The sequence below is a fragment of the Bufo gargarizans genome, chromosome 5 (genome assembly GCF_014858855.1).
Source record: "Bufo gargarizans isolate SCDJY-AF-19 chromosome 5, ASM1485885v1, whole genome shotgun sequence".
NCBI lineage: Eukaryota > Metazoa > Chordata > Amphibia > Anura > Bufonidae > Bufo > Bufo gargarizans.
In genome coordinates this window covers 147,946,123-147,960,924 of record NC_058084.1, presented here as the reverse complement: position 1 = coordinate 147,960,924, position 14,802 = coordinate 147,946,123, and the positions used below count along the sequence as shown (strand labels likewise).

The 14,802-nt window shown below is 42.8% G+C and overlaps 1 protein-coding gene across 1 annotated transcript in view; it reads right to left on the bottom strand.

The window, feature by feature from the left end:
- Nucleotides 1–13,255, bottom strand: part of RAB31 (RAB31, member RAS oncogene family) — a 55,022-nt gene extending 41,767 nt beyond the window's left edge. Inside the window, exon 1 of the mRNA XM_044294542.1 lies at nt 13,043–13,255. Within this exon, the coding sequence (XP_044150477.1) occupies nt 13,043–13,078 (36 nt within the window). The 5' untranslated portion in view covers nt 13,079–13,255. The remainder of the gene's footprint in view (nt 1–13,042) is intronic.
- Nucleotides 13,256–14,802: the final 1,547 nt, after the last annotated feature.

Genomic DNA, 14,802 nt, shown 5'->3' with positions numbered 1-14,802 from the left:
GCAAGCAATCAAAAAGTCATAAGACCCCCAAAATAGTGCCAATAAAACCGTCTTCTCATCCTGCAAAAAATGAGCCCCTATCTAAGATAATCGGCTAAAAACTAAAAAAAAATATGACTCAGACTATGGAGATACAAAAAATTTTTTTTTTGTTTATAAAAACATAATATAGTGTTAAACATAAATAAATAAATAAATAAAAAGACATATTAGGTATCGCCGCGTCCGTAAGAATCTGCTCTATAAAAATACCCCATGACCTAACCCCTCAGATGAACACGGTCAAAATAAATTAATAAAAACTGTGCCAAAACAGCAATTTTTTGGCAAATTTTCCATTTTAATCCGTTTTTTTCCAGTAACAAAGCCTGGGTTAACAGCCAAACAAAACTTAATATTTATTACTCTAATTCCGCAGTTTACAGAAACACCCCATATGTGGTAGTAAAGTGCTGTATGACCAACAGCAGGGCGCAGAAGGAAAGGAACGCAGTATGGTTTCTGGAAGGCAGATTTTGATGGCCTTTTTTTTGGCACCATGTCCCATTTGAAGCCCCACTGATGCACCCCTAGAGTAGAAACTCCATAAAAGCGACCCTATCTAAGAAACGACGCCCCTCAAGGTATTCAAAACCGATTTTACAAACTTTATTAACCCTTTAGGTGTTCCTCAACAGTTTATGGCAAATGGAGAAGAAATTTCAGAATTTCTATTTTTGGTAACCTTGCCTCACAAAAATGTAATATAGATAAACCAAAAATCATATGTATCCTAAAAATAATCCCAACAAAACTGCCACCTTATCCCGTAGTTTCCAAAATGGGGTCACTTTTATTGAGTTTCTACCCTAGGGGTGCATCAGGGGGGCTTCAAATGGGACATGGTGTAAATAAACCAGTCCAGCAAAATCTGCCTTCCAAAAACCACACAGCGCACCTTTCCCTCTATGCCCTACCATGTGCCCGCACAGTAGTTTACGGCCACATATGGGGTGTTTCTGCAAACTACAGAATCGGGGCAATAAATATAGCATTTTGTTTGGCTGTTAACCCTTGCTTTGTTACTGGAAAAAATAGATTAAAATTGAAAATTTGCCCAAAAATCTAAATTCTGAAATTTTATCTCCATTTGCCATTAACTCTTGTGGAACACCTAAAGGGTTAACAACATTTGTAAAAATCAGTTTTGAATACCTTGAGGGGTGTAGTTTCTAGAATGGGGTCATTTTTGGGTGGTTTCTATAATGTAAGCCTCAAAAAGTGACTTCAGACCTGAACTGGTCCCTAAAAATTGGGTTTTTTGAAAATTTGCTTCTAAACTTCTAAGCCTTGTAACGTCCCGAAAAAATAAAATGTCATTCCCAAAATGATCCAAACATGAAGTAGACATATGGGGAATGTAAAGTAATAACAATTTTTATAGGTATTACTAAGTATTATAGAAGTAGAGAAATTGAAACTTGGAAATTTGCAAATTGTTCCAAATTTCTTTATTTTTTTATTAATAAAAATTATTTTTATTAACTTCATTTTACCAGTGTCATGAAGTACAATATGTGACGAAAAAACTATCTCAGAATGGCCTGGATAACTCAAAGTGTTTTAAAGTTATCACCACATAAAGTGACACTGGTCAGATTTGCAAAAAATGGCCTGGTCCTTAAGGTGAAAATGAGCTCGGTCCCTAAGGGGTTAATATGTTACCCTTACATAGGACGGTATTTTAAGCTGACAGACTTGCTTTAAAGGGAGTCTGTCACCTCCATATGGCTATATACAGTGCTTACATGGCTCTGTAGCACACCTACACAGGATTGTAACGGTACCTTTGTTCTTTTCTTTAGACGTGAACCAGCAGGAAAAATGAAGTATGCAATTCATATGCAAATTAGCACTCACAAGTGCCCAGGGGCGGCGTTCAGTGTGTAGGTGCCCAGGCTGCTCTGCCTTCTTTTCACTTTACTCCTCCCCAGTCTCTGCCTTTGCCCTCCCTCCAAGTCTCTTGCCTCATCGATAGGGCAAAGGAAGAGGCTGGGGAGGAGTAAAGTGAAAAGAAGGCAGAGCAGCCTGGGCACCTACACACTGAAAGCCGCCCCTGGGCACTTGCGAGTGCTCATTTGCATATGAATTGCATACTTCATTTTTCCTGCTGGTGCAAGTCTAAAGAAAAGAACAAAGGTACTGTTACAATCCTGTGTAGGTGTGCTACAGAGCCATGTAAGCACTGTATATGGCCATATGGAGGTGACAGACTCCCTTTAATATCAAAGAAGTTATCCAGCATGATTTTATATATATATATATATATATATATATATACAGTTGCAAGAAAAAGTATGTGAACCCTTTGGAATGATATCGATTTCTGCACAAATTGGTCATAAAATGTGATCTGATGTTCATCTAAGTCACAACAATAGACAATCACAGTCTGCTTAAACTAATAACACACAAAGAATTTAATGTTACCATGTTTTTATTGAACACACCATGTAAACATTCACAGTGCAGGTGGAAAAAGTATGTGAACCCTTGGATTTAATAACTGGTTGAACCTCCTTTGGCAGCAATAACTTCAACCAAACATTTCCTGCAGTTGCAGATCAGACGTGCACAACGGTCAGGAGTAATTCTTGACCATTCCTCTTTACAGAACTGTTTCAGTTCAGCAATATTCTTGGGATGTCTGGTGTGAATCGCTTTCTTGAGGTCATGCCACAGCATCTCAACAGGGTTGAGGTCAGGACTCTGACTGGGCCACTCCAGAAGGCGTATTTTCTTCTGTTTAACCTCCTCCCGTCACACTAACGCCGAAAGGCGTCATCTCTGCGGCGCTCCCAGGTCACACTAACGCCGATTGGCGTCATCTCGCGTGAGCCGAGATTTCCTGTGAACGCGCGCTCACAGGAGCGTGCGTTCACAGGATTGCGCAGTTCACAAGTTCATCTGCAGCCTGCCGGCCACGATCATTGGCTGGCAGGCTGTGGATTTTTGAATCGGCCAATGAAATGGTTATGTCAGACGCTATTTTGAAAATAGCGTCTGATATAACTCCTGCCTGGTCCTCTGGTGGTCCCTTTTGCTTGGATCGACCACCAGAGGATACAGGCAGCTCAGTAAGTAGCACCAAACACCACACTACACATTAGATATTACCCTGTCATTTATTTAACCCCTTATTTAGCTCCTGATCACCCATATTAGACACCCTGATCACCCTGATCACCCCCTTATCCACCCCCCTGTCATTGATCACCCCCCCTGTTAGGGTCCCTTATCACCGCCAGGTAGTTAGCTACTTGTTAGGTAGTTAGCGCCCACCGCACCGCAGTCACCGATTAGTCGCTGATTAGCGTCATCGCTGTCGCTAATCAGCACTAGTACTATATAGTATCTGTAAGTGATCAATACTGATCGCAATCAGATCTATATAAGTACATTAGGGTCACCTTAGGTTCTACAAAAAACGCAGTGTTCGCCCGATCAGGCCTGATCTTGTGCGCACACTTGCGTTCAGTCCGCCCCACCGCAGTGACAGAATTTTTTTTTTTCTGATCACTGCAAAAACCGTAAAATCGCTGCGCCGCTATAAAAGATCACTTTTGAGCTTTTTGGATCTTTATTAGCGATCGCAGCTTTACTTCGCAAGCACTCCTTTTTACTAAGCAGGTTTGCTCTTTTTCCTGGGTAGTCTCAGAGGAATACCCCCTAAATTTAGTGAACCCAAAATGTCAAACAAGGGGTATTCCGCTGAAGAGGCCTACAGGATTCTGACCGTGATGGATGAAAGCGATGGGGACGCCTTATCCGCTGAATCCAGTGGTTCAGAATATGAACCTGTAGACAGCAGTGGCACTCTAACGGCTAGTGAGGATGACGAGGTAGAGGTCCCTGCTACGGCCAGACGTACCCGATCCCATGTAAGAGTTCTGCCTACCCTGCATGATGATCCTCATTTGCAGCAGAGTGGTGCTAGCGCTGATCTTGTTTATGGTGCGGCATACACCAGCAGCGCAGCACAGCCTGGACCTTCTACCAGCACTGCCGTAGTCCCTGGTGAAGTGGCGAGCACCAGAAGGGCAGTTCCAGCTGGTACGGTGGCACGTGCAATAACTCCCCCGTCACAGCCACCGCGTTCACAGGTCCGTAGAACCCTTAGTCTCCCAGAGGTGCTGGCAAATCCTAATTGGCAATCCCCTGATTCCGCCGCACCCGTACTGCCCCCTTTCACCGCCCAGTCTGGAGTTCGCGTGGAGACGGCTCATTTAGGATCGGCCCTTCAGTTTTTTGAGCTGTTCTTCACCGCGGATCTCTATGACCTAGTTGTGGCTGAAACCAACCGCTACGCCACACAGTTTATTACCGCCAATCCGGAAAGCTTCTATGCCCAGCCTTACCGGTGGAAACCAGTCACAGTTTCCGAGTTTAAATTTTTTTGGGCCTTATCCTCAGCATGGGTCTAACAAAAAAAAATGTATTGCGGTCATATTGGTCTAAAGACCCAATACATTTCATGCCCATGTTCTCTGCTGCAATGTCTAGGGCACGTTTTGAGGTCATCATGTGCTTTATGCATTTCGCGGACAATAGCACCTGTCATCCAAGAGGCCACCCTGCTTATGACCGGCTCCACAAAATTCGGCCCCTCATAGACCATTTGTCATCCAGATTTGCAGATGCGTATACCCCTAATCAAAACATCTGCATAGACGAGTCCCTAGTACATTTTACCGGGCGCCTTGGCATAAAACAGTACATCCCCAGCAAGCGCGCCCGGTATGGGGTCAAACTGTATAAGCTCTGTGAAAGGGCCACAGGCTATACATATCGTTTTAGGGTCTATGAGGGAAAAGACTCAAAACTGGAGCCGGTCGGATGTCCTGACTACCTGGGGAGCAGTGGCAAGATTGTCTGGGACTTGGTGTCACCCTTATTCCACAAGGGGTACCACTTATACGTGGACAATTTTTACTCAAGCGTGGCCCTCTTTCGGCACTTACATATAGTCGGAATTCAATGCTGTGGTACCGCGCGACCTAGTCGCCGGGGCTTCCCCCAACGGCTCGTTAGTACCCGACTTGCACGGGGGGAGAGGGCTGCCTTGTGTGACCAAGAACTGCTCGCGGTGAAGTGGAGGGACAAGAGGGACGTTTACCTTCTGTCCACCATTCACGCAGACACGACTGTCCAAATTGAACGGGCAACTGGAGTCATTGTGAAACCCCTCTCTGTCCACGACTATAACCTTCACATGGGAGGGGTGGACTTCAATGACCAGATGTTGGCTCCCTATTTAGTTTCCCGCAGAACCAGACGCTGGTATAAGAAGGTGTCTGTTTATTTGATCCAATTGGCGATGTACAATAGTTTTGTTCTCTACAGTAAGGCTGGGAGAACAGGATCCTTCCTAAAATTCCAGGAAGAGATCATTTCGGAAATCCTGTATCCAGGAGGGTCCGTGCCCCAAGGCCCTGATGTAGTGAGCCGGCTACATGGCAGACACTTCCCGTCTGTCTATCCTGGTACCCCAACTCAACGTTCCACAAGAAAAAGATGTCGTGTCTGTAGCAGGGGTGGAATAAGGCGTGACACCACCTTTTTTTGTCCTGACTGTCCTGACCAGCCTGCCCTATGCATAGGGGAGTGTTTCCGCAAGTTCCACACTCAGGTACACTATTAGCATAGGGATTGTGTACACAGGACAGGCACATAGGGGTCTTAGGCCCCTTTCACACAGAGCTGCCACAAACCTCTCCTTCCACCTGGGACAAAGTGCATAATGCACTTCGCCACATGTTTGGGCGATTTGCGCTTTGCACATTGTCCCATGGGGAAGGAGAGGTTTGTCCAATAAAGGTAAAAAAAAAAAAAAAAAAAAAAATCACCGGTAAGCAAAAAAGTTATTGTTCTGTTTCAAAAGTTTTGAAAAGTTAATGTTCTCTAAAGTTAATGTTAATAAAATTATTGCGTTGCGGCCTGGTTTTTTCTTTTTTGTTTTTTTGTTTTTTTACCTTCCAGGTGGACCAAGCGATCAAGCAGCTGCAGCACTGATGTGCATTCTGACAGAAGCATTGCGCTGCTGTCAGATTACACGCAAGTCGGTGTATGCGGCGCTGCAAGACGAGATTTCTACTCTGCAGTAACAGATACGTTTGCCGAGGCATACGAGCTGAGGAGGAGGCGGCGTTCCTATGCTTTGGCAAACACTTTGTATGTAAAAAAAAAATAATCCCGGCAATGATTTATTCATCCACATCGATTGATGTGAATGGAGAAATCGGGTTTGCCAGGGCATACGAGCTAAGTGGGTATGGATGTAGGGCGGAGCTCCTATGTCCTGGCAGACGCCTTTCCCCTCCTTTTTTTTTTTGGGCAGAGATTTTTTCATCCACATTGATCGATGCGAATGAAGAAATCTGTGCCGTTCATTTTTTTCTTTCAGCCCAGAGGCTGAACGGAAAAAAAAATCTCATTACCTGTATGCTCAATATAAGGAGAATAGCAGAAACTCCTAATGCTGGCCATACATGTAATGATTGCGGAGACCCTCAAATGCCAGGGCAGTACAAACACCCCACAAATGACCCAATTTTGGAAAGAAGACACCCCAAGGTATTTTCTGAGGGGCATATTGAGTCCATGAAAGATTTAAATTTTTGTCCTAAGTTAGCGGAAAGTGACACTTTGTGAGAAAAAAAACAAAAAAAAAATAATTTTTGCTAAATTATGCCCAAAAAAAAATTTCGATGAACTCGCCAGGCCCCTCATTGAATACCTTGGGGTGTCTTCTTTCCAAAGTGGGGTCACATGTGGGGTATTTATACTGCCCTGGCTTTTTAGGGGCCCTAAAGAGCCAGAAGAAGTCTGGGATCCAAATGTCTAAAAATGCCCTCCTAAAAGGAATTTGGGCCGCTTTGCGCATCTAGGCTGCAAAAAAGTGTCACACATCTGGTATCGCCGTACTCAGGAGAAGTTGGGGAATGTGTTTTGGGGTGTCATTTTACATATACCCATGCTGGGTGAGATAAATATATTGGTCAAATGCCAACTTTGTATAAAACAAATGGGAAAAGTTGTCTTTTGCCAAGATATTTCTCTCACCCAGCATGGGTATATGTAAAATGACACCACAAAACACATTCCCCAACTTCTCCTGAGTACGGCGATACCAGATGTGTGACACTTTTTTGCAGCCAAGGTGGGCAAAGGGGCACACATTCCAAAGTGCACCTTTCGGATTTCACCGGTCATTTTTTACAGATTTTAATTGCAAAGTACTTCTCACACATTTGGGCCCCTAAATTGCCAGGGCAGTATAACTACGCCACAAGTGACCCCATTTTGGAAAGAAGACACCCCAAGGTATTCTGTGAGGGGCATGGCGAGTTCCTAGAATTTTTTATTTTTTGTCGCAAGTTAGTGGAATATGAGACTTTGTAAGGAAAAAAAGAAAAAAAGAAAAAAATCATCATTTTCCGCTAACTTGTGACAAAAAATAAAAAATTCTAGGAACTCGCCGTGCCCCTCACGGAATACCTTGGGGTGTCTTCTTTCCAAAATGGGGTCACTTGTGGCGTAGTTATGCTGCCCTGGCAATTTAGGGGCCCAAATGTGTGAGAAGTACTTTGCAATCAAAATGTGTAAAAAATGGCCTGCGAAATCCGAAAGGTGCACTTTGGAATATGTGCCCCTTTGCCCACCTTGGCTGCAAAAAAGTGTCACACATCTGGTATTGCCGTACTCAGGGGAAGTTGGGGAATGTGTTTTGGGGTGTCATTTTACAAATACCCATGCTGGGTGAGAGAAATATCTTGGTCAAATGCCAACTTTGTATAAAAAAAATTGAAAAGTTGTCTTTTGCCAAGATATTTCTCTCACCCAGCATGGTTATATGTAAAATGACACCCCAAAACACATTCCCCAACTTCTCCTGAGTACGGTGATACCAGATGTGTGACACTTTTTTGCAGCCAAGGTGGGCAAAGGGGCACATATTCCAAAGTGCACCTTTCGGATTTCGCAGGCCATTTTTTACACATTTTGATTGCAAAGTACTTCTCACACATTTGGGCCCCTAAATTGCCAGGGCAGTATAACTACGCCACAAGTGACCCCATTTTGGAAAGAAGACACCCCAAGGTATTCCGTGAGGGGCATGGTGAGTTCCTAGAATGTTTTATTTTTTGTCGCAAGTTAGTGGAATATGAGACTTTGAAAGAAAAAAAAAAAAAAAGAAAAAAAATCATCATTTTCCGCTAACTTGTGACAAAAAAGAAAAAATTCTAGGAACTCGCCGTGCCCCTCACGGAATACCTTGGGGTGTCTTCTTTCCAAAATGGGGTCACTTGTGGCGTAGTTATACTGCCCTGGCAATTTAGGGGCCCAAATGTGTGAGAAGAACTTTGCAATCAAAATGTGTAAAAAATGGCCTGCGAAATCCGAAAGGTGCACTTTGGAATATGTGCCCCTTTGCCCACCTTGGCTGCAATAAAGTGTGACACATCTGGTATCGCCGTACTCAGGAGAAGTTGGGGAATGTGTTTTGGGGTGTCATTTTACATATACCCATGCTGGGTGAGAGAAATATCTTGGTCAAATGCCAACTTTGTATAGAAAAATGGGAAAAGTTGTCTTTTGCCAAGATATTACTCTCACCCAGCATGGGTATATGTAAAATGACACCCCAAAACACATTCCCCAACTTCTCCTGAGTACGGCGATACCAGATGTGTGACACTTTTTTGCAGCCTAGGTGGGCAAAGGGACCCACATTCCAAAGTGCACCTTTCGGATTTCACCGGTCATTTTTTACAGCTTTTGATTGCAAAGTACTTCTCACACATTTGGGCCCCTAAATTGCCAGGGCAGTATAACTACGCCACAAGTGACCCCATTTTGGAAAGAAGACACCCCAAGGTATTCCGTGAGGGGCATGGCGAGTTCCTAGAATTTTTTATTTTTTGTCGCAAGTTAGTGGAATATGAGACATAGTAAGAAAAAAAAAAAATTAAAAAAAAATTCAGCATTTTCTGCTAACTTGTGACAAAAAATAAAAAGTTCTATGAACTCACTATGCCCATCAGCGAATAACTTAGGGTGTCTACTTTCCGAAATGGGGTCATTTGTGGGGTTTTTCTACTGTTTGGGCATTGTAGAACCTCAGGAAACATGACAGGTGCTCAGAAAGTCAGAGCTGCTTCAAAAAGCGGAAATTCACATTTTTGTACCATAGTTTGTAAACGCTATAACTTTGACCCAAACCATTTTTTTTTTTACCCAAACATTTTTTTTTTATCAAAGACATGTAGAACAATAAATTTTGTGAAAAATGGATATATGGATGTTGTTTTTTTTGCAAAATTTTACAACTGAAAGTGAAAAATGTCATTTTTTTGCAAAAAAATCGTTAAATTTCGATTAATAACAAAAAAAGTAAAAATGTCAGCAGCAATGAAATACCACCAAATGAAAGCTCTATTAGTGAGAAGAAAAGGAGGTAAAATTCATTTGGGTGGTAAGTTGCATGACCGAGCAATAAACCGCTAAAGTTGTGGAGTGCCGATTTGTAAAAAAGGGCCTGGTCACTAGGGGGGTATAAACCTGTGGTCCTTAAGTGGTTAAAGGGCTTCTGTCACCCCCCAAAACTAATTTTTCATTTTTGGGCATATTAAAATCCTTATTGTATGACTATTCCCTATATAGGGCTCTTTACCTTGTTCTGTGGCTTTGTTTCATAAAAAATCGAGCTTTTAAAATATGCTAATGACTTCACTACCAGCAAGTAGGGCGTCTACTTGCTGGTAGCCGCAGCATCCTCCTTTTAGAAAAAAAAAGCCCCCTCCTCCAGTTGATTGACAGGGCCAGCGAGCACTCTCCTCCTCCTGCTGGCCCTGTCTGCAATTTAAATCCCGCGCCTGCACCTTACATGTCTTCATTCGGCGCAGGCGCTCTGAGAGAAGGACGCTCGCTTCCTCAGCACTTCCTCAGTGCGTCTGCGCCGATGACGTCTTCTCTTTCGGGTTTAGAGGTGACGTCATCGGCGCAGACGCACTGAGGAAGTGCTGAGGAAGCGAGCATCCTTCTCTCAGAGCGCCTGCGCCGAATGAAGACATGTAAGGTGTAGGCACGGGATTTGAATTGCAGACAGGGCCAGGCGGAGGAGGAGAGCGCTCGCTGGCCCTGTCAATCAACTGGAGGAGGGGGCGTTTTTTTGAAAAGGAGGATGCGGCGGCTACCAGCAAGTAGACGCCCTACTTGCTGGTAGTGAAGTCATTTGCATATTTTAAAAGCTCTATTTTTTTATGAAACGAAGCCACAGAACAAGGTAAGAGCCCTATATAGGGAATAGTCATACAATAAGGATTTTAATATGCCCAAAAATGAAAAATTAGTTTTGGGGGGTGACAGAAGCCCTTTAAGCCATTCTGTTGTTGATTTACTTCTATGCTTTGGGTCATTATCCTGTTGCAACACTTATCTTCTGTTGAGCTTCAGCTGGTGGACAGATGACCTTAAGTTCTCCTGCAAAATGTCTTGATAAACTTGGGAATTCATTTTTCCTTCGATGATAGAAATCCGTTCAGGCCCTGACGCAGCAAAGCAGCCCCAAACCATGATGCCCCCACAACCATACTTTACAGTTGGGATGAGGTTTTGATGTTGGTGTGCTGTGCCTCTTTTTCTCCACACATAGTGTTGTGTGTTTCTTCCAAACAACTCAGCTTTGGTTTCATCTGTCCACAGAATATTTTGCCAGTACTGCTGTGGAACATCCAGGTGCTCTTGTGCAAACTGTGAACGTGCAGCAATGTTTTTTTTTTACATAAGTGGTATCCTCCCATGAAATCAATTCTTGTTTAGTGTTTTACGTATCGTAGATTCACTAACAGGGATGTTAGCATATGCCGGAGACTTTTGTAAGTCTTTAGCTGACACTCCAGGATTCTTCTTCCCCTCATTGAGCAGTCTGCGCTCTGCTCTTGCAGTCATCTTTACAGGACGACCACTACTAGGGAGAGGAGCAGCAGGGCTGAACTTTCTCCATCTATAGACAATTTGTCTTACCGTGGACTGATGAACAGCAAGGCTTTTGGAGATACTTTTATAACCCTTTCCAGCTTTTTGCAAGTCAACAATTCTTAATCGTAGGTCTTCTGAGAGCTCTTTTGTGTGAGGCATCATTCATATCAGGCAATGATTCTTGTGAAAATCAAACCCAGAACTGGTGTGTGATTTTTATATGGCAGGGCAGCTGTAACCAACACCTCCACTCTCATCTCATTGATTTGACTCCCGTTGGTTGACACCTCACTCCAATTAGCTATTGGAGATGTCATTAGTTTAGGGGTTCACATACTTTTTCCACCTGCACTGTGAATGTTTACATGGTGTGTTCAATAAAAACATGGTAACATTTAATTCTTTGTGTGTTATTAGTTTAAGCAGACTGTGATTGTCTATTGTTGTGACTTAGATGAACATCAGATCACATTTTATGACCAATTTGTGCAGAAATCGATATCATTCCAAAGGGTTCACATACTTTTTCTTGCAACTGTATACATATATAGGGCAGAATAGGTTACAAAAATAGGCATTACTCATGTCACTGATCACCTGCCATTCTGATGCTTACCGGATCCCTGGCGGTCCCAGCTTGACACAAAGGAATTGCACAGAGATGTCTGCTCAGCCAATCACTGCATCTCCTGCCATATCCTTGAGCTAGGACCAGGAAGCAGAGACCCAGTAAGTATCAGAATGTCAGCAGGAGGGGATCCAAGACATGAGCAATGCTTATTTTTTTTAACCCATTCTGCCCCATGTATAAAAAAGGTATCCTGCCAGATAGCCCCTACTATCAACTATTGATAATTCACATGAACATTGTATGGAGTTTGTATGTTCTGCCCATTGCATGGGTTTCCTCCGGGTGCTCCAGTTTCCTTTCACACTCCAAAGACATACTGATAGGGATCTTAGATTCTGAGCCCCATTGGGGGCAGGTTGATGCTAACATCTGTAAAGCGCTGTGAATATATCAGCGATATATAAGTGAGTATAATAAGTGAATATAATAATAATGAGCATGATGTAATATAGAGATAAGTACACACCCAACGTGGATTGTAATGTCTCCGTTTCACTCTGTATTGTTTCCCTATATTTTCATACATATGTTTTCTCCTAATACCTAGTCACAAATACAGATGTAAATGCAGACTTCACTGTGTAAGGACATACTATATAGCAGTGTGAATAGTGACAAAAACAAACATTAGCTACATATTCTGAGGCTGAACTGAGGCATGAAATATGCTCATATGAAGGAGGTTTCTGGGTCATCACTTTCTTGCAACTTATAAGAGGCTTGATGAGGACACATATAATAACTGGGCAGAGGTCCCTACACTCCGTCATTACTTGTTGTTTGTCAGCCCCATGTATTCACTGAGATGCAATCATTGTAGAGGTTACTTCTGTATCAGGGTAGGGATCACAAATCTAGAACATATGCTATGAGGAATGCAACAAAGCAGGATGTAACGCTCTTTGTTTGAAACCTGTAGTGTCATCCCTCTCTGGATTTCCTCTGCCTCTGCCTTAACATTACAGTCTGGCCATTCTGGACAATATTTCCGACTAACTATAGATTAATTCTAGACAATGTCTTATAGACACTGTGACCATCAGTTGAGAAAAACAGTTTGTCACTTGTCACTTCATTGATGATCCTGAAATCTGGGGAGAACATTCATCACAATAATCACTACATAAAAATATATCCATGGGTAGCCATTAGCCTAAGAGAGTACAAAGATTTGATGTATGGTATTTTTTCCCAGTGAATTATTTTGTGCAATACAAAAAGCATTTTCTCCAGCATTCTGGGACTTGTAGTCGTGCACTATACAAGACAACATGCAATAATTTGGTTCAGCTTGACACAACGAGACCCGGCTAGGTATGTTGGAGTGCAATTTACCGTCCTTTTTTTCCATTGTATAACGGATTCCCTCCCGCAACCCAAAGCAGCACTTACCCCCAGAAGGCAAACTTTCAGCTCTCGGATAGCCATCCTTTAAAAGGAGTTTTGTGTCCTATAACACATCATCAGGAGACAAGAACTTCTAGCACACAGTCATCTCTCAGGCTCTGCTCCTATGCTCATGTGGATCGCATACAAATAATTTCCTGACCTAACAAAAAGAAAGAGAGCGAGAAAGAGGAGGCTTTAATTCCTACAAAACAAACGGAAACCAGTCTGGGCTATTTATGGGCAGTCCTGTCACATGGCCTGCAGACAACTATTCATTTGCTGCTTTCGTAATCTCCCAAAAATGCTGCATATTAGACAAAAAGAAGTATAGGGGTACTCTGTGTGCACGGTAGATAGTTCATGCTTTAAACAGATACGGAAATAACATATGGTAGACCACTGATTCTCCTTTGTTAAGCCGACTTTTATATTTATTCTTACTTTAAGATGTAGGCTGAGCTGCAGTGGAAAGTGAATGTCCTCCAGGATAAGGGTGGAGAAATAGTTCAGTACTAAATAGAGCTGTGGAAAACTTTACACATCCCATGCCTTCCTTTTTCATTTACTGCTGACATTTTAGGAAACTGTGATGTAAGGTTATGTGTATATTTTATATCAAGCTGCAGACTAGTTATAATATAGTACGATTAGCATCACTCAACCAGATGACAACCAGGGATCCTCTTATCAAATGAACTAAGAGGGAGCGAAATCAGATTGCTGGGAGTCTGCTCCGCTTTTCATTTGTCCCATTCGATAAATCTCCCTAGTTGATTTTCTCATATTTTGGTATAAGAATTTATGGGTGTTGTAAATGTCTCAGTGATCATGGAAGAAGCATGTGTCACCCACAAACCCACTTATATGTCCTATTAAATACATCTGCATGGACTTTTCAGGTCGGTACCAATTTTGTTACTCTAGCGTATTCATATGTAGAAATAACAGCAGTAATTGGAAATGAAAATGAGGTCAAGAGACCAAGGAATCAGGAAAAAATAGTCAGGAACAGCCAAGGTCAAGCCAGACAGAGTACGTGCAATCCAATAAACAGTCCAAGGTCAGACCAGGCAGAGTACGTGCAATCCAATAAACAGTCCAAGGTCAGGGCGGCAACAACAGAGGTCCGGTTAGGCAGCAAAGGATCAAATCCAGAAGTCAGGCTGAAGTCGATACATGAAACAGCCCACCTTAGCAGGGAACTAGCATAGTAGACCCCATTGCTAAGGCACCTTCCCACAGGGGAAGGTGTCTTAAATACCCTAAGGTGGCAGCCATAATCTGGGGAGAACAAGATGAGAGAAGGAAGAACAGTGCTACTCTAGTGGGCTGACCTGCAAGGCAGGTAGAGCACAGTACTGGCAGGACCGGACCACCGGACCGTGACAGAGACCCTGATTACAACCCAGGGTCACATACTTTATTTTCAGCCAGTCATCGGTGGTGATAAACCGGAGTTCCAATATTTATCAGCTAATCTGTCCCTGGCCTCCCAGTGATTGGCAGTCTATTCCTTTTCATGAATCCTCCATGACAGCATACCATGAGAGATGACCCGCCTCCAACCAGGTAGGGACAGGAAGATAAATTTGACCCTCCTCCGGCTCTTCCTCAGTGTCTTTCTGAACCGACAGCCTAGAGAGTCTTTTTCCCATTTTTTTTTTTCATTCACACCAACACATACCTATATACTATCCTATACTTATATATCTATACATTTTAGTATTATTATTATATATATATATATATATATATATATATAT